The 20,057-nt window shown below is 48.5% G+C and overlaps 1 protein-coding gene across 1 annotated transcript in view; it reads left to right on the top strand.

The window, feature by feature from the left end:
- LOC101646814 (very-long-chain 3-oxoacyl-CoA reductase-like) overlaps positions 1 to 9,973 on the top strand; it is a 15,517-nt gene extending 5,544 nt beyond the window's left edge. Inside the window, exons 3-12 of the mRNA XM_013006613.1 lie at positions 1,523 to 1,531; positions 4,049 to 4,115; positions 4,297 to 4,407; positions 4,553 to 4,620; positions 8,188 to 8,232; positions 8,392 to 8,426; positions 8,619 to 8,700; positions 9,322 to 9,387; positions 9,559 to 9,708; positions 9,899 to 9,973. Coding sequence (XP_012862067.1) covers positions 1,523 to 1,531; positions 4,049 to 4,115; positions 4,297 to 4,407; positions 4,553 to 4,620; positions 8,188 to 8,232; positions 8,392 to 8,426; positions 8,619 to 8,700; positions 9,322 to 9,387; positions 9,559 to 9,708; positions 9,899 to 9,973 — 708 coding nt within the window. The remainder of the gene's footprint in view (positions 1 to 1,522; positions 1,532 to 4,048; positions 4,116 to 4,296; positions 4,408 to 4,552; positions 4,621 to 8,187; positions 8,233 to 8,391; positions 8,427 to 8,618; positions 8,701 to 9,321; positions 9,388 to 9,558; positions 9,709 to 9,898) is intronic.
- The last annotated feature ends 10,084 nt before the right edge of the window (positions 9,974 to 20,057 follow it).

Raw genomic sequence — 20,057 nt, 5'->3', positions numbered from 1 at the left:
TTGCATATGTACATGTCTTTATCTAGACCTCTATAAATGCCCTTTGCAGCCTTCACTGTGAAATAGAACTTGATGTGAAGAAAACAAAAATCGTCACAACTATACCCACAAGAAAGTAACATCACGATACAATGAGAACGGATAAAAGTTGATGAAAAGTTCATCTCACTTGGATACAAAATGAATGCTCCTGGATGTACCATCAAGAAATCAAACAATGGGTTGCATTGGGTAAATCTGCACAAGACTTCTTTAAAGTACTGAAGAGCAAGGATTAATTGGAGGACTGGAGTGGGCCTGACCCAAGACAAAGAATTCTCAATCCGCTCATATGCATGCCAAAGTTGGTCATTGATTAAGGAAAGCTGTAAAAGAACCGATGCTTTGAATGATGGTGCGGGAGAAGATTGGAAGTGCCGTCGACTGCCAAGAGAACAGACAAATCTGTCTGGGAGACAGCCAGAATCCTCCTCAGAAACCAGCATGGTGAGACTTTGTCTTACTCACTTCGCAACTGTGGTCAGCAGGGACCAGTCCCTAGAGGAGGACATCATCCTTTGTGAGGCAGAGGGGTGGTGAAAAAGAGGAAGACCTCTGACAAGATTGATTGACACCATGGCTGCAAAGATGGGCTCAAAAACAACAACAATTCTGAGGATGGTGCCGGAGTGAGCAGCGTTTCATTCTGTTCACAGGGGTCTCCGGATAGGTCTCCGATGGCACTGGAGGACAATAAACTAAACTTTTTAATTGTCCAAGTATAATATTTTACCATAAGAACCCGATGATTTGGTGAGAGTTACAAGACTGTGACAAGAAGACCGTATAAAGCTGACCGATTGCACAGTGCCTAAGAAGCAGTTCTACTCTGACCCCCAGGGTCACCATGCATCACAATGGACTCAATGCCAGCTGGCTTGTTTGGGGGAATTGCTGGGTGATCGTCATGTCATCTGTGAGCAGAGGAAGGAGTCTTTGTGACTCAGGGGGGTTCTTGTTAGGCTGCTACCCATGAGACCATCAAGTGCTCTGGGAGAGAAAGATGGGGTTCTGCTCCCTTAGAGATTTACAGCCTCTGAAGCCCCTGGGGGCAGGTCTGTTCTGTTCTATAGGGTCACTGTGAGAGAAAATGAGCAGAGAGGTTTGTTTCTCCCTTTTTGATTAGTATGTCTTTTGTTTCCGTTCCTTGTTTTATTGCAATGACTAGAAACTTCAATGTGATGTAGACTAGAAATGAGAAGAATGAGCATCGTCATCTTGGCCTTGCTCTTAGAAAGGCAGTTTTTAGCCATTTAAGCATAATGTTAGCATAATGTAGAGTTTACTTGTCTAGAAGCTGCCCTGAAACTTGTCCAGGCTCCCAACAAGAAAGCCTTCATAGACAGACAAGTGCTGGCAGCATCGGGGGTGCCTTAGCCGGGAATTGAACCTGGACCTCCTTCATGGAATGTGAGACTTCTATTGCCGAGCATTTGAAATCCTGGATCTGAGTGAGATGACCATGGGCACTGGGTGTCGGTAGAGAAGCAGAGTATAGTCTGAAAGTCCCAAAGTGCTCCCTGGAGCTTATTACAATGGGCACAGAGGAACCAGAAATATGACTGAGTGAAAAGACAGCCTGAATTTGCATATGAGCAGTGTATGGTCCATTCCACAGTTGATCCCTGGCCCTGTTTGTCTACTGGCATTGAGCTCCATTCTCTTGCTCTCCCTCTCTTATTTAAGGAGAACATTTATTGCATTTCAAAAGTGACAACAGTACAGACACATCACCCAGAAGAGGGAGGCCATTAGCAGGAGGTTAAGATGTCATCAGAGGTTTCACAATTGGAAAGATAGATGAAGAGGGCATGGGAGGGTAAAGCAACCTGTCACAAAAGCATGATTGGTGCCCGACCAAGACCTCACAATGACAGGTGGGATTACCCAGGCAACAGGGCACAAACACCATGAAACAGAGGGTTTAGAAGCTTGGTCAAGCACTTTCAACCAAGCACTTTCAACTCATGACTCAGGAGAGTTAGACCCCCTCTACTGTCCCCAGTACAGCGCCCTCCATCAAGAATTCATCTAGATCAGTGCCTAAGCGAGAGACTGGCCCTCCCTGGGCTGACCAGAAACTGGACAGGAACTGGGACAAGTTTGTCTGAGGACAAGATTGTCTCCATCCTTGGCCAGAGATCAGAAGGAATTCAGTGGAGGCTGCATCTACTCGGGGATCCTGCAAATGGATTATAGGCTGTCACTACTATCATTTGCCTTTTAAATGAGGTGGTCAGGGGTCAATCTCTAATACCATCCCTCCTCTGGTCATCCATCATTGTTATGAACATTTCTTTGATCACACAGGCTGTGGTGTTTCTTCCATGTGGACTTAGCCAAAACCTCACTTGAGATGGCTGCTTGCTTTAAGACAAGTCATATGACACTACCCTTTCTGATAGTTGGGCACTATCGGATTTCTTCACCACACTGTGCTCTGTGCCCATATCTTCAGTGCTGTCTTCGTGAGGGTTAATATTGAGCAGGGCCACAACACAAGAAAAAATTGCTCTTAGATTAGGGCTGTGATTAAGTGACATCTCAAAATCCCTTCATAATTAATGTTTACATTTCTCTATGTTCTACTGTAGAGGCAACATTATCAGCCTCTGGACGTATTGTCTCTCCCACAGATGTAGTCCACTTGATTTCTGTATTACACCTGGCCAACTCCACATGTACAGGTCTCGTATGCTGTTGTAAAAGGTCAGTGAAAGGAGTAAATTGCTGGTTTGTAAATTTCTCTCTGCCTTCTCCAGTTTCATTTTTGTCACGGAAGCCATATTTTCTCATCACTGTCCCTTCCTCTTTGTTTCCACTGTTTGCATTCGAATCACCAATATTTACTACTGGATCCTGATCGTACGTTTGATGGATTTCAAGTGGAAGGTGATAGAATTCTTCGATTTGTTCACCACTAGCTTGACTGAATCTAATCTTGTACAAATTTGAAAAACAGTTGTATTGTATTAACTAGAGTGTCTTGTGCATGTATAGACTTTAAATTAACACAGGTATAATTATGTCCTAACAGATCTTGAAATGTGCATTGGAATTTACATGTGACCCAACTTCTCTTCCATTGGCTATTGTCAGCAGAGTGATACACAGGCCCGTTTGGCTCAGAATGGCCAGCACCAGTCCCTGTCCGCTCACAGTGCCTATTGTGCGGATCTTTATGCATTTCTTTCCTTGCTGGTGATCTGATTGTCCTAGATCCTTGCCTCATACCTGCCATGTTCTGATTATTAGTCGATGTTTGCAGTTGTTTCCTCTCATTTTGAGTTGTGCCCTGTCATCAAATGAAGGTCCTGAAGCTCTACTCCATCCACATCATGACGATCCACTCTGCTTGGAGGAGGCAGCTCTTCCTCTGTCTTATTCTGAGGGCTGCTCTCTGGACTCTCTCTGAGGGGTTCAGCTGAATCCATCTCTTTGTGGATTCATAAGGTCCTCAGAATCGGACAATCTGTTCATTCTTCATGGTCTGTTCTCTCTGGAAGCTCGGCTGACACCCATGAGTCATGAGTGAGACGGACCCGTGTCCTACTGCCCAGCACCACAACACACACAAGCCACCACAGTATGACAGCTTGACAAGAAGAGTGAGGTCCCCAACACTGCCAAGAAGCAGGTGCATGGGAACCTCATTTTGAATGAATCAAGGTGTGAAGGAAAGAAAGATAGAGCTAAGGGACATTGGAATTAGTGGACACCTTGAGAACTTAAACCCAAGGCTGTCTGGAGGCACTGGGAGTCTAACCAGACCCCATGACCTTCCTGAGCTCACACTCAGTTGGCCACTTCACTCCGCAGGGAGCTCTCTGCGCTGCTGCTCCCTCTCCTGCAGGTCTGCTCTCTGGAATGCGGGCTCCCTGCCAGCAGGCTGATGATTTCCTCTTTTGCTCACTCCAGTCCCCGGGTCCCTGCCACATGGTAAGCACAACAACTCACAGTCCATACTGACTGCATGCTTTAACCAACCCGTCCATCATCCCCTGCCAAGAGAGGTCTGAACATTGTCCTCATCAGTCGAGACATGAACAAATTGGAAAAGGAGGCAAAGGAGATTGGTGAGGCCCAAAGGGCAGGGGGCTGGGGCAGCAGTGGGGCTGGACCAGAACAGGCCTGGAATGGAGCTACAGCCCTGTAGGGACAATGGATGGGGACAGGGGCTCAGTAAGTTAAGGGGCTGCAGCAAGGATGGGATCAGCTCGAGCTTAAGGTCTGGCTTGCTCCGTGTCTCCATCCTAGAGCGGCTTCATGGTACGGACACACGTGTCATCCAGGCTGACTTCACTGGGGGCTTGGAGATCTACGGGGCCATTGAGGAAGGGCTGAAGGGCCTGGACATTGGAGTACTGGGTTTGACCTATGGCTTGGGTGAGGCGGGGGTGGAGTGGATGCCAGGCCCAACCATTCTTATGCTGAGCTGGATCCCGGGTCCTCTTGAGGCCACATTTTTTTGGACTGCTGGAGTGACCTAAACCATGTGTTTCCTCTCGTTCAGTGAACAACGTGGGTATGAGTTACTCTTCGCACTTCAGGAAACTGCTGGACTGTGAGAACCCAGCCCAGGTGAGTGACACCTGGCTCCCCAGGCGCAACTGGTCCTCCCGGTCCTGCCCTCTGTTGGAAATCCAGAGCAATGCCCACTCTGTGTTAGAAGGGGTGCTCTCTACCGCCAGCTGCAGGAAGATGGTTGTAGAACCTCCAAGTGTATGAGGCTGGAGGTGTGACTGAGGGCCCTCTGAGGGGGAAGCGCGTCTGCAGTGCGAAACCCACACCACTGTTCAGTTTGGGCCTGGTTCTGCCATTCCCATTTTAACTTCTTAATTGCAGTGAAAATACGTGTGTACGCCACAACACCTTCACCACTTCAACACTTCTAATTCAGTGACACTGAATTAGACACACATTCTCGTGTTGTGGGAATCCTTTGCAAATTATTCTACTACTATTCACATCAATTCAATGCCCACTAACTATCTGCCCCTTTTAATTCTACTTTATGAATGTAAAACTTAATATGAACATAGAGGCCTAGGGACGCTGTGGGGTAATCGTTGGACTGCTAACAGTAAGATCAGTGGTTCAAACCCACCATCAGCTCCACTCGAGGAAAATGAGGCTGTGTGCTCCTGTAAAGGTTTCCAATATCTGACCTATTGAATTGTATGATATGTGACTTATATTGCATAGTAGCTGTTCTTAAAATTTTAATTAAAAAAAAAGATTTATGATCTCACATAGGGTTGCTGATGAATCGGAATAAACTGGACAGCAGGGAGTATGAGTGGGAGATTACTCAGGGAAGGTCAGTGAATGCCATTTGGGCCATATAGATTTATACACCTTTATTGGAACCATATTTTTCTAGTTAAATCCATATATGTGGCTCCAAGTGTATAAATATTCATATATTTTCATATAAGTAAAAACAAAACCAGCCTACTACGATTGAGTCTATTTCAACTTATAGGTATCCCACATAGTATTTCTTAGGCTGCAAAATTTTATTGGTAACAGACAGCCTCGACATTCTTCCTCAGAGCAGCTGATGGATTTGAACCATCAACCTTGAGGTTAGCTGTTCAGTCCTTCCCAATGGCAGCACCAGGATGTGCTCTCAATATAAATATGTATATACACATATATATGCCATTAGGGTTTAGTGAACTATATACTGAACTGCTTAACCACAAAGTCAGTGGTTTGAACTCACCACCCAACCAACTAGAGAGAAATAAGCCTTTCTACTCTCCCTTTGGGCTAGTTATTAATTAGGGTACACTCCATGGCAATGAGTTTGATTACACATTTCCTTTTTGCAAAAAATCCATGGGAAAATGCAATTTTAGAAAATTTTAAGCCCCCTGATGTGTGTGTGTGTAATTGCATTTTAGTGAAAGATTACAGAGGAAATCATATTCCCAGTCAATTACTTCTACACAAGGTTGTGTGATGTCGGTGAGTTTCCTCCCTTGATGTCTCCTCACCTCCTGTCCGTTCAGATGGCTCCTCTCCTACTGACTCCGTCTCAGTGCCCCTCAACCTCCTCTCACGCTCTAGACTCACTTGGTCCATTCGATCTTACAGATCACTTTTAAACAGAAGGTAGCCCTTAAAGGGTGACAGTCTTCCTTTTGCGCCAGCCTGGTACCATCAGAAGGAGCCCTGGTAGTACAGAGTGTAGGCTGATAACCACAAAAATCAGCGGTTCAAACCCACCAGCCTCTCTTGGTGAGAAAGATGAAGCTGTCTACTGTCTTGCAAATCCTCAGGAGGAGTTCCACCCCCTCCTATAGGGTCACCATGCCTGTCTACTGCCATCAAAATTACAACTCTTAAGCTTCAAGTATTGGCCTCTACCTATCAATTGCTAATGAGTGAAGACAATCAATGATGCATGGAAATTAATAGTCAAAAGAACTAATAAACACAGAGACTCACCCCTATGACCCTGAGAGCAGAGCAAGTAGATGGTGCCCAGCCCCCAAGGTCAAGCATTCTGAAAGAGAACATGATGGGAAGTCCTGGGTAGAGTGGAATAAAAGAGTGGACCCAAACTAAAAATAATAATAAATGAAAAAGAACAGGCTAACTCTTCTGGCAGAGACCAGTGGAATCCTGAAACTATGGCCTTTGCTTTTAACCCATTAAAGCCCACTCTGTGGTGTAACTTACAGACCAACAATAGACGGCAGGCCAACAAGGCGGGCAGCAACACCAGAGGGACATGGACGCCCTCTGAGAGCAAAGGTCAGCATTTGCTCAGGGATGAAGCTCGGCAGGAAGAAGGCACGGGAAACAAGGATGGATGGAAACCCAGGGAGCACGTGGGAGAGTGCAGTGACCTTGTGGGGACGGCAGTCCAGGGCACCCATCAAAACGGGTAGGAACCGATGGATGGAAAACCAGTTTACTCTGTCAACTTCCACCCTAGGCACATTTTTAAAACCATATGAGCCGTTTCCACTCTGGACGCACAACAACGACCAGTAGTGCTACAAAGAGTCTCTTGCAACAAATTTGTTTCCCATGAGTGTGGGTATCTTACCATGAATCGGACTTAGACTCCTGATTTGCTGCATTTAAACTCTAGGATGCAGGAGCCAAAGTTTCCGAGTTCCTCTAAAGCAGAGATGAGACAGAGGGTCAGCGGTCAGCAAAAGTCGAGTCCTGGAACTGGCACTCCCAGGCACTAGGAGAGACTGTGTGTGGTCCACTCATTGTGAAAACAAACGGGAGCCGTCGTCACTGAGCCGTCTGTGCAGAAATTGTCAAAAAAGGGACCCTCATATGCCAAGCACACTTGCACTGAAAGCACACAAAGAGTCTTCACTTTGAAACGTGATTATGTTAGAATTCTATGAGTATTCAATAAAACATTACTGTTTTGCTTTGTTAATTCAAGGAAGCGCTATCTTTAAGAAATTAAAACTCACTGTCATGGAGTCGAAGGAGCTCCATACCATAATAGTGATGCACTGGGCTTCGAACTACACGTTCCAACGTTTGACACCATTAGCTGCTCTGAGGGAGAAAGACCAGGCTGTCAACTCCTGTAAAGAGTTACAGTCTCAGAAACCCTCAGGGACAGTTCCACCCTGTGCTATAGGGTCATGATGAGACATCATGGACTTGATGGCAGTGGGTGGTTTGTTGTTGTGATGTTTTAGCCCTGGAGTCGGTTCCAACTCAGAGGGACCCTGCAGAGCCGAGCAGAATTGCAGCGGTGGGTTTCTGAGGCTGTCGGTCTTCACAGGAGCAGAAAGCCGCATCTTTCTTCTCACGGAGGGATTTCAAACCACTGACCTTGTGGTTCACAGCTTCACTCTGAACCCACTATGCCACAGGGCTCCTTCTTCTAAGAACTGGTTCTCTTAAAACTGAGTCTTACATCTCAGGGGGAGGGACCTGTCATCAGAAGGAGGTTGAGAACAATCGCACAGTCGGGAGAATGTCGGGCACGGCACCAGGAGTAGAAATTATTGAAGCCGTGTAAGTGTTACAGTGTCTGTTCCGAACAGTGACCACACCATCAGTAATGTCCATGCAACAGTGCCAAGTCAGGAAACCCGGGAAGGGGGGGGTCTCAAAGGGAGGGAGGGATTGAGTGAACTTCCCGTTCCCATCCCTCAGAGGCTCTCGGATATTGTGAACTGCAACGTGATGTCCGTGGTCCAGGTGAGGCCCAGCCAGGTTGGGTGGGTCTGAGACTACCCTGAGCATCCAGGGGGGCTCCCGGAACACCCAGCACTAGAGGGGTGGGGCAGGATCTCCTGGGAGGGAACGGGGTGAGGGCACTGGAAAGGGGAAGACACACCCTCCCCCTCTTTTCCTCAGATGACCAGAATCGTGCTGCCCCAGATGGTCTCCAGGTAGGAGCCGGCCAAGTCCTCTGCCCACCTCCAGACTGTTTCCATTCTCCAGCTGCCCCGCCCACGTCTCCACCCCTCCCTCCCACGGGTCCCAGTCAAAGAGCTCTGCCCAAGGAGTGGGGGTGGGAAAGCCCCTGTCCCCTGCCCTCTGCCTGCCTGTCACTCCTCCCCAGAGAATGCTCTCTCCTCCAGGCACAGGGGGATCACCGTCAATGTCTCTTCTATGACCGAAAACCACCCCTGGCCATTCTTTGCCACCTACTCAGCCACAAAGGTACCCAGAGCCCACACACCCCAGTCCAGACCTGGGCAGTCCACACCCGAATGTACCCATTAGCACCTCCCTCAAGCCTTGAGGTTAGGCTGAAAACATCTTCAAAAGGGAGGGGTAGGTGGGCCTTGACTCCAGGGTTATTTGTCCAGACGAAAACATACTGTCAGGGATGGATTCTGACCCACAGCCACCCTACAGTACAGAGACCTGCCCCTGAGGGTTTCTGAGACTGTCACTCTAGAAAGGAGCAGACCCCCAAGGAGCAGCTGGTGGGCTTGCACGGAGGGCTCTGTGGTTAGCAGCCCAGCTCGTCACCCACATTCGCGGCGATATCTAGGGCAGAGCCGGACTGTTTATTGTTAGAGAGACGGGCTGGGAGTCATGCGAAGGGACAGAGTGGACCCAGGGAGTTCTTGGAGAGTGGACAGAAGCCGGGCTTGAAGAGACAAGAAGACAGGTGTGGCAGGGAGGGGTCACAACCTGCAGACATCTGGTGTCCCCGTGACCAGTGTGGCCAGGATTCTAGGGCTTCCAGACCTTCAGGGTGCTCCGGAACAGCGATAGTGTTGGGTGGTGGGTGGGCTTTACGTTCTGGGACCCTCCCTCTCTCCTCCTCCACAGGCCTTTGTGCAAAGATTCTCCGCTGCAGTAGGCGCTGAGTATCTCTCTGAAGGTGTCACCGTGCAGGTGTGGGCGGGGCCTCTGGTGGGCGGGGAGTTGGAGGGCGTGGCCTCAGACAAGGTGGGGCCTCAGGGGAAGGAGCTCAGACACCCAGTGGGTGAGATGCTTCCAGTGGGGTGGGACTCAGCAGGGGAGGGGAGGGGAAGGGCCTTTTCTTTACCCTCCACCTTCCTGCAGACCGTGAGCCCAGGTGTGGTCTCCACAAACGTGAGTAAGCACCCCAAAACCGGATTAGTGGTGAAAGATCCCCAAGACTGGACTGAGCAGGCGGTGCACACCCTTGGCCTCTCCTCGCACGCCTCCGGGTGCCTCAGCCACGAGGTGCAGGTGTGTCCCTGGCTGCAGGGTTGGGGCACTACATTCTCTGTCCTTGGGGGGTGGGGGCGGAACAAGCCCCCGCCCTGGGCTGGCCAGGGAGGGGCGAGCTGAGATGCCTAAGAGGGAAGCCGGTCCTGATCCCAGTCCCTTCTCTGTCCTAGAGCTTCCTGATGGGTCTCCTGCCCTCCTGGTATTTTAGCACTCGCTGGGCATCAGAACTGTTGAAACTGCTGACATCTTCCAAGGAAAAAGCCTAGGACAGGAGGTGACGTAGGCGTGGGGGCCGGTCTGCCCGCTCCTGCTTCCAACATCCTGGGCCAGGACTGTGGAATTTAGAATCAATGTGCAGACCGACCAGTGCAGCAGAACTAACTGGATGCCGGGAATTGACATTTAGACCTTTGGGGGAACGACAGTTTTCGTTTTGTTTTTAAATCATTTTATTGGGGGTTCATACAACGCTTATCACAATCCATATGTACATTAATCATCAAGCACATTTGTACATTTGTTGCCGTCATCATCATTCTCAAATTATTTGCTTTCTACTTGAGCCCTTCGTATCAGCTCCTCATTGTTCTCCTCCATCCCCGTCCCCTGCCCTCATGAATCCTTGATAATTTATAAATTATTATTTTGTCATGTCTTACACTGTCCGAGGTCGCCCTCCCTTCACCCACTTTTCTGTTGTCTGTCCCCCAGCGAGGAGGTTATATGTAGATCCTTATAATCAGTTCGCCCTTTCTACCCCATCTTCCCTTCACCCTCCCGGTATCACCACTCTCAGCACTGGTCCTGAAGGGATCATCTGTCCTGGATTCCCTGTGTTTCTGGTTCCTATCTGTACCAGTGTACATCCTCTGGTCTAGCCAGATTTGTAAGGTAGAATTGGGATCATGATAGTAGGGAGGGGAGGGGAGAAGGAGCATTTAAGAACTAGAGGAAAGTTGTATGTTTTATTGTTGCTATACTGCCACCTGACTGGCTCATCCCCTCCAGGTGACCCTTCTGTAAAGGGATGTCCCCTTACCTACAGATGGGCTTTGTGTCCCCAATCTTCAGCCCCCCTCATTATGATTTTTTGTTCTTTGCTGCCTGATAACTGATCCTTTCGACCAATCGTGGTCACGCAGGCTGGTGTGCTTCTTCCATGTGGGCTTTGTTGCTTCTGAGCTAGACAGCCACTTGTTTACCTTCAAGCCTTTAAGACCCCAGACATTATATCTTTTGATAGCCGGGCACCATCAGCTTCTTTACCACATTTGCTTATGCACACATTTGCCTTCAGCGATCACATCGGGAATGTGGGCACACAATGACATGATTTTTTGTTCTTTGATGCCTGATAGTTGATCCCCCCCAACACCTCCGTTAACATGTGACACCAAGACAAGGACATAGCTCTTTGGAGGGAACGTATGTAACTATAGCTATTTACATACAACTTTGTGATTTTCATAAAAAGCCACCGGCGAGCACTTTCAAAGAATGGACTGTAGAGCCTGGAGTTATTTCTCAATTAAAAGATAACTTAAAACAAGAAACACACAGCAGGATAAAATTGAAACCACGGATACAATCAATGCATTGGCCCCTCTAGTGACAATGTCTTATGCAATGTATTATAGTCTATGCCTGTGGCTATACGTAGTCCTATTTTGGTGGGAGCTGCCTGCATTGCTACTGGACAGGATTGAGGTGGATTTTGAACTTGACCACAGTAGAGGCTATGAACCAATTCACCCCTTTTCTTTTCTTGGGCATGTTGTCTGCTGAAAGATAAAATGATCCTCCATCAGAGCCAGTGCTCTGTGGGTAAGAGCCATCTCAGGCACAGAGAGAAACCTCAGGTCCATTGGATGAACAGCATGGTCAAGGACTCTGAAGCGTCAGAGGCCGAGAACAGAGGCACAAGAGGCTGAGGAACAGGGACAGAGGAGAGAAGCAAGGCCAAGACTATGAGACTGAGCAGCGGCAGAACAGTACCCTGGGCTATGTCCCATAGAGACAGAGGTCAAGGGACCATGTGGCTGAGAATCCACAAACTAGAAAGAGACTTAGCAGTTGACTAAGTTAAGGCATTGGCCAATGACAATAACTATTCTTACTGCTTACTAATCCTAGTTTGTGGTAACCTGACAACTTCCCTACTAAACCCCTTGAATTGTGAATGTTGTCTGTGAGGTCTGTGTGGTCATTTCAATGAATTACCAGACCCCATCTAGAAGTAGGTGGAGGGTGGAGGCATGTGTGACTTCTGCCTATGGCAATAAGGAAGAGAGAGGTCAGATGTAGCCACTCTATGCCGCTTGCTGCCTGTGTTAGACAGGATTCTCTAGAGAGATAAAACCAAATTCCTGATGATTTAATATATTTATTTATAAAGATTATTAGATATATAACGAGAAATGAACTGTTAAATCATATACAGATAAATATACAATACAAGAAATAAAACAGATAAATATACAATCATATGCAGATAAATACACAAGAAATAAACAGTTAAATTAGAAGCACTATAAACGGTCACGTCCCTGAGAGAAAGTTGAGAGACTAGCAGTCCTTTAAGTCTCTGCCTGATGCCAGATCTTCCTCTATTTGTAGAGAGAGCTAGGCTATGTCAGCACAGCAGCCAATCACAAGGCAGGTCACCAACCGCCAGTCCCCAGCTCCAGAGATGTCTTAAAGGGACCTCAACTTACAGCGACACAGTCCACAAGCTAGGCATCCCACAGGCAGTGTAGCCTTTAAATTGAGGCACAGAACAAGCAAGGCAGCCGCACACTGGTCCGAAGATCACAGAGCGAGAGACAAGAAAGGCGAGGCTCACCAAACCATTTATCTCTCTGCCCTTCAGTCAATCCCACATGCGTTTATCAGCCAGGCTGGCACAATAAACTATCTCACTGCCAAACTATTGCTCATCCAGTATATCAACGTAAACCTCCAAATGAATCAGAAATCCCTGTGTAATGAAAGAGACACACAAGGAGAGAAAATGAGGTGGGTGAATTCCTTTCGATCTTGTAGAGACCAGCCTCCACAGCCGAATTAGTTTAAGGGGGCAGTTGCACAATTGAGGACATTAAAGAGACATCAGACAAGACAGAGCATACCAAGAGACGGGAACAAGAATGAAGCAGTAATGTATTCTCTTACAAGCTTGTATAATCTGGGGCATGCAAGCCATGGTAAGTACATACATAACGGGAAGGGGTAGTATTAGAGGCATACATGAAACATGAGGGGGATGAGCTAGGGATGTACATGCAATAGGAAGGGGAGGTACTAGAGGCATACATGTGACAGGAAGGCACGTACATAACAAGATGGGCAGCTTCTAGACTTACAATGGTGGCCTAACCTTGGTTGTCGCTGAGCTGGCCGACCTTAAGTGGCACTTAGCTCTTCCCCAGGGGAACACTCTACGATCCTTATCAGAAGGGAGTGGGACTCCTTAAGGTTAGATGATTGGACTGCTTTTGAGGGCTGATAACCATTAGGCAAATAGCCTTCACGCAGTTGACCTTCAAGTGCATATAGTAGCAGCCATGTGCTTGCAAGTAGCACCTTGAAATCGTCATTATTCTGGGGGGACATGATGGGGAATCACTTTTACGTAGGAGAATGTGACAGGATCGCATCTCCAACCTCGGAATGCGCAGGTCTGTGGGAAACAGAAAGATTTCTCCCAAGTCGTCGCCCCCAAATATATGGCAAACTTAGCTGCCTGCTACACATGGCAGATGACTAGACAATTAGAGGTCAACGATAGTAGGTCAGAGGTTATTCTCCCTAAGGATTATCAGTCATCTAGAGCAAACAGACTGTATAGTCTGTCCCACATTAAGTAGGACCCACTCCTTTCTCATAAGGATAGTAGTAGATTGTTTTCCTGAAGGAGATCCCAGGGAGGTCAAGCCCGCTCAAGGATGACCAAGGTTAGTTAGTTTGCCATATTGAGTCTAGGGTCTGCCCTTCTTGTCACATGTATACCCATAATCCCTCCCCTTCCTGTTATGTGTACACCCCTAGCTCATCCTCTTCCTGTTACACTTATGCCCATTGTATATCCCTCTCCTATGGCTTATACAACCCCTTCCTGTGATGTATGTCTTTACCTGTAATCAGGGGGCATGCACACCCCCAAAGATAGCTAAGCCTTGGTTCGCAATACATCGCTCCTCTCTCCTGCCTGCTCTGCCCGAGTTGTGCGTGGACCTGGCTGTTGAGATTATCGCCATCCAGGAGGTGAGCAGGCTACCATGAAAAGTGTCTGACTCCTTTATTTTCCTCTCTCTCCCATCTCTTCTTGTTCTCTATGACTTTACCATAATCTTTACAGATCGCAACTGTACAACTGCGCTTACTGAACCCGTGATTAGTTGTGGGGAGCTGGCTTCCCCCACCAAGGTCTCCCAGACACCTTACCATCTGAGAGGAGAGAATTTGTCCACACACACACTCTTCCCAGTGCTGTTGCCCATATTTCCCCCTTGGCCTTATTTTTTAAATTCAAAAGGGCCACTGAGGCAACATAGTCACTTTCTAAACATCAGAAACCTGACCGCCACGAGCAAAATAATGACATGGACATACCAGAACTTAGGCTACAGGAAATATTTTTAATCCAGGCCCAGGGAGTTAAGCGCAGCACCCCCACCCCCCGCCAGTCCATCACCAATTGCTTAATTGTGCCAATGATAGGGATGATTGAAAATCTAAACGGTTTGAAAATCGGCTTTTAGCTTTCTAATATCTAAAGGGTTATTTCCCTAACCTAAGCTATCGAAAGACTTTGATTGCAAATTTCCTTTTTCAACCCATTGATCTCTAATGAGATGTTTCCTTTAAATCTCTGCCAGTGGCTCCTAATTAAAAGCCCAATCCTGTAAGTTTACATTATATAGATAAGGGATGAAAGATGCAATGTTTAGCATCACATGAAATTGAAAGTTCATAATCTAATATTCTAGTAAGTGAACAGTCATTGCAGTAGTCCGATGATCTTTGTATAAAAATGTTCAGTTATGATAGAGTCCTAGAGCATCTCCCTGGGAACATAACTGGGAAGGCAACAATTCCCGTTCTCACAGATCTGCCAGGGCTTCTTGGTGTCTTGGGTAACTTCAGCTACAGAAAGCAAGGTCTTTGGGTTGTCTTATCACCCTCCAGGTCACACTGTCATCTGGTCCTTACTTCCTGAGCCTGGCCGAACTTAACCCCAAACGGGAATCCATTTACTGACAAAGCAAATAAGTCCTCCCAACGGCAGTTCTCAACCCAATTATCCTCCTTCCATCAGCTTTCTCTGGGACAACAGGAATGTGTTCATCTGTCCTCCTGTTAGAAGCTTTGGGGGCGAGAAACTTGTTTGAGTTAATAAAGCTAAACGAAGCTTGTCACGTACAGAATCGCCTTTTGTCTCGCCCCTTCTGTTTAGTCATTGAGATTTTAGAGTGCCTTGTGCCCACTCAATAAGGGCCTGTCTCTGAGGGTTGTAACGGATGCCTGTGACACGATGATTCTTCCAATCTGGACAAAATCTACAAAAGCGGGGCCATGTCTCTTTTCAGCTGTGTTGGAGTGCCCACCACAGTGAGCCAGGACGGTAAAGGGCTGATGACCTGGTTTGTGCATTTGCCAGTCAAGCCTGACGCCCATAAAAATCCTGAGACAGAATCTACTGCATTGTAACGTGTTCAGCTCCTACGCAGCCAAAAGAGGGTGTGAGTTGCATCCGTTTGCCAGAGTGCATTTGACCGGTCTCCGCAGGGAGTCACTCCATCAGGACCCCCTGAAGCGAGGTGTGCTGACAGTGAGGAAGTTCTCCGACAATTTGTCAGGCTCGGGCCCACGTTCGAGGATCTCTCTGTCTTAGGCTCGCAGCATCGCTGTGCAGACTCTGATGCGCGCCTTCTCAGAGTGTAAGAGTAGTGAATGCCTTTTGAGTTCACCCAGCGACCGTAGCATTTCCCATAGAAATTGGCTTTGGCAAATGTGTGTGTGCCCTGTGTGCCCAATGGAGAATGCATGGAGGTGGACCTTAGTAGGGTGATGAACAACTTACCAATGTCCGAGTGCCAATCTGGCTTCAGCTTTGCTGTTTCAATGAAAGGCCACACTTGTACTGCGTACACGGAATCACTGATTATATCGATAGGATGCTTTACGTCTTTCAATAGTAGAAAGGGAGCGAGTATTTCTGTTTTCTGAGCAGAGGTGTAATAAGAGGTGTAACAAGGACTGAGAAGAGGGACCCCAAGAGGCTGCTATGCTTATTCAGACCGCCAGATTTAGTATTGTAAGTAATCTGATGGAGAAAGGCTAGCCTTAGTGACAGCGTTCCCGTCCACAGAGATGAACCTCTCCGCTTCAGCTGGAAATTTAATCGTGTTCATCCCAGAAGGAGGCTGTGAGCCATCCCTTTCAACTGCCTGCTTGACATCTTTTAGCAGCTGAAAGGGCAAGGCTCCACACTGGCCTTCCTGATATCCTTGTGGGTTGTCCGCATTGGATGTTCTTCCCATTCCAGGGACAGGGCAAGCTAATCTGGTCTCTGCTATTCCTCTTTCTATCCTTGAACGTGAAGGAGCTTTGCTAGGCTTAGCCTTCTCCTGGCCCTTCTCTCCTTCGGGTGTTTTATAGCCATTGGGCTTCTCCCTGCATTCCTTAGCTGGGCGCAGGCATTTACCATGAGGCTTTCTTTAGGATCGGACTTCCTTTCTCCAGTTGTTTCTAAAACCTTTTCAGCGATTGTGTACTGATTCTGGATGACGTTGGCCTGCTCCTGTAAGCGCGGAGAGCTTCTTCCAGACCTTTCCTCTGATGCTCCTCGTTCCTCCCTCGCTCTGCTGGTAGGCATTCCAAAATCAGACTTTTCATTACTCTTCTGTCCCTCTTTCCTCTGCAAAAGCTCCTTCTTCAGGAAATCATGGATTATTCCTTTTTACTACTGGTAAAAATAAAAAAAAACCTTTCCATTTTTTTGCTCGTTACTGCTACACCCTGCTTTTTAGTAAGTGGATGATTTTAGGTTTACTTTCACTTTGCCACATTGTTCTGTTATATATTATATACACATAAAGATATAATTACTATGATTATTGTGCCAAAGCTAGGGGATGATTGACAATCTAATATATTGAAAGTCTCTGTTTGGAGCTGTCTGATATCTAATGGGATATTTCACTAACCTTAACTCTGCGGAAGACATTGATTGAAAATTTCCCTTTTAGCTGATTGACATCTAATGTGATGTTCACTTTAAATCCCTGCCAATGGTTTCTCATTAAAAGCCCAATCCTGTAAGGTTACATGGCATGAATAAGGGGTTACATAAAACCTGCAATGTTTAGCAACACATGACATTGAAAGTCTGTCGTCATCTGATCTTCCAGTGAGTGAGCAGCCGGTTGTCTCGGTCCAACCATCTTTGTCTACAAAGGCTCCGGTACGATAGCGCCCACAGTGTCTCTCTGGCAACCTCAGCACTGGTCGGCGTGATGATGAGAACCAGGAAGGCAACCATTGCCGCTCTCACGAATCCGCGAGGCCGCCTTCATGGTTCCAGAACTTCAGCACCAGGGCCGCCTGCTCCTCCTCCCTGACACACGGACACCTGGTCCTTCCTCCCCAGGCCTGGCCGGACTTGCTGCCAGGGGGATCCACGTACTCTATCCCTCAATCCCTCACCTGAGAAGACAGGGCGGAGAGCCCCTCCCAAGGCGGCTAGCAAACCCAGATCCCAGACACCTTTGTTGACTTTCTACCAGGTCTTCTCTGGATCCACTTTCTCCTGAAGGATAGACATGTGTTTATCCGCCCTAATGTTAGAAGCTTTGGGGGAGAGAAACTTTTTTGAGTTAATAAAGCTAAATGAAGCTTGTCAGGTACAGAATTGCCCTTTGTCTCCCCCCTTCTGTTTAATAATTGGGATTTTAGAGTGGCACGCGCCTGTTCCACATTCCAGATGTTCTGCCAATTCCTGGAATACTGCTTTTCCCAACCTTCTGTGATAGGTCCTATCAAATCCGCCCACTCGGGGAGCAAGGTTGAGTACAGTGACCCCGATAAGGAGGGCCTTGAAGAGTGACCCCTCTGGACCTTGCCCTGAGCCCTGGTGCTGTGGCTTAGCTCCCTCAGGGTTTAGTGACAGCAGGATGGGAGCTGGGCAGGGCGTGGCTTGCAGAAGGCAGAAGGCGTTCATGTAGGCGGGCTACCTAGAGCTGATAGCAAACTAAGTCCTCTGGAACTCACTGCCCTGATGGAATCTGGCATGTAGGACAGACTTTCCATTAGATTCCCGCTCTGGTGGCCACAGCAGCTGCGATGTGGGACCCACTCAGTGCACCAGGCGCTCTCACAGCTGCGTGGCTTCTGCTGGGGGCAGCGTGGAGAGTGGGCCACGTGGTCTACATCTATCTACTGCCCTGGGCTCGTCCGGGGGACCACTGGATCCGGGCCCAGGGAGCCTGGGCAGGTAGGTGAGGGTTTGGCACTGGGAGCGTGGAGATAGGGATGAGTCAATAGGAACACTGGAATGGGGGCAAGGGTGGAGGGAGGTGCCATGAAACAAGAGGAATGAAGCCTGGCCCGCCCTCTGCACGTAGGCACCAACCCCTCTCTCCTAACCTGAACCTGGACAGGCGAGAGCAGCAGGTGTGTTGTGGTGGATCAAGCGTTGTGCTGCCCACAAAGGTGGGTTTTAACCCACTCGCTCTTCCGGGGAACAAAGCTGTGGCTGTCTGTTTCTGTACAGACTCCCACACACCCACTGCCATCCGGGTGATGACCCTATAGGACAGCGTAGACTGGCTCCTGAGGGTTTCTGAGACTGGACATCCTTAGGGGAGCCCTTCTACAGCCCTCATTTTTCTTCCCCCGAGTAAGCTGGTGGGTTTGAACTGCTGACCTTGCTGTTAACAACCCATGTGGCCACCAGCCTATTCTGTAAAGATTTCCAGTCTCCAAGCCAGACCTACTGGTACTGAGTTGATTGTGTCTCCTAGCAGCGGTAGATGGGGTTTCTGAAACTGGAAGTCTTCACAGGAGCCGGGAACCTACACTCTCCCATGGAGAGATGTTGGTGAGTTTGAACTGCCGCCTTTGAGGTTAGCAGTCCAAGGCTTGCAGAGAGCAACGGTAACACAAGTTCACAGCCATGAAAAGCCTTGGGAGCAGTTCTCCTGTGTCCCATGGGATTGCTGAGTCTGTATGGAAATGACCCCACAGCAAATCCGTCCAAAGGAAACTCCCCAGCAGGAGGCGCTCCTGCCTCACAGTCACTCTATGGGCAGAACAGCACTGCTTCTGTGGGGCTTCCCAGGCTGGAAGCTGACCATTCCCCCTGGAAGAGCAACTGCTGGGTTTGACGTGCCCATCTTCAGGTTAAGGGCCCAAATTATCATCCGATGTGCCACTAGGACTCCCAAGCGTTTGATTTTCGGGTTTTAGAGCTGTGTGGGAAATAAGGCCACAGCACCTGCGATGTGGGACCCACTCAGGGCACTGGGCGTTCTCACAGCTGAGGAGGCCGGGAACAAGGAGGGGCAGGTGGGCATGGGGAGCTGGCAGGGAAAGCTCTGGGGTGAGCTGAGCCGCCCTCTGCTGTTGGAGCAACCCAAGCTGGTGTCCCTGGGACACATGCTCCCTTCTCTCCACAGTGGTGACAGGAGCCACGGATGGCATTGGCAGGGCCTACGCGCACCAGGTGAGCTGTGATTGGCGCGGGGCTGGGAGGGGCGGGAGCTCCTGGGCTCCAGCAGCCACGCCCACTAGAGGGAGCCTTTGGAAGGCAGCACACCTGCCTCTCAGGACCACCTGCTCCTGCAAGCCTCCTCTCTGCCCCCTCTGCTGGGGGCGGGTGCTTCCACTGCCCCCGTGACTTCACCTGCACACTGCTGTCTTCGATCCTCACCCTCATTCGCGTTCCACGTCCTCTAATTCTCAGCAGGCAAGCCCGTGTCACCTGCTCATCTCGCGTTATTACTGATGCTGCATTCCTCCCATTTGTTTGACATGAACGTGTATGTCACGAAAGAATCCAAGTTCAAAACCCATCTGCAGAGCATCTAGTCAGAGGAAGCCGCTGGCAGAGCCCCTCCAGCCACGAGCCAGGGTCCCCAACAGCCTTACTGTCGGACAGTGGTCACTGTAATCTCGCTTCTGCTGGACCGGCCTAGGTACTTAGTCAGTTGACTTCCCTCTTGACCCACCCTGAAATTGTTCTAGGTGCAAGTATCTCTTGCTGGTTCCATGGCAAAATTTTCTTCCTTGGCTTTTTAAATATTGATGGTGGGATTTTTAAAACTTGTTCTTTATATTTTTATTTTGATATTATTATTATTTTTAAA

This window comes from Echinops telfairi, unplaced genomic scaffold, assembly GCF_000313985.2.
Source record: "Echinops telfairi isolate 266 unplaced genomic scaffold, ASM31398v2 ScPeMD7_655;HRSCAF=1070, whole genome shotgun sequence".
Classification (NCBI taxonomy): domain Eukaryota; kingdom Metazoa; phylum Chordata; class Mammalia; order Afrosoricida; family Tenrecidae; genus Echinops; species Echinops telfairi.
Note: the sequence above shows the minus strand (reverse complement) of the source record. Positions and strands in the feature narration are given on the sequence as shown.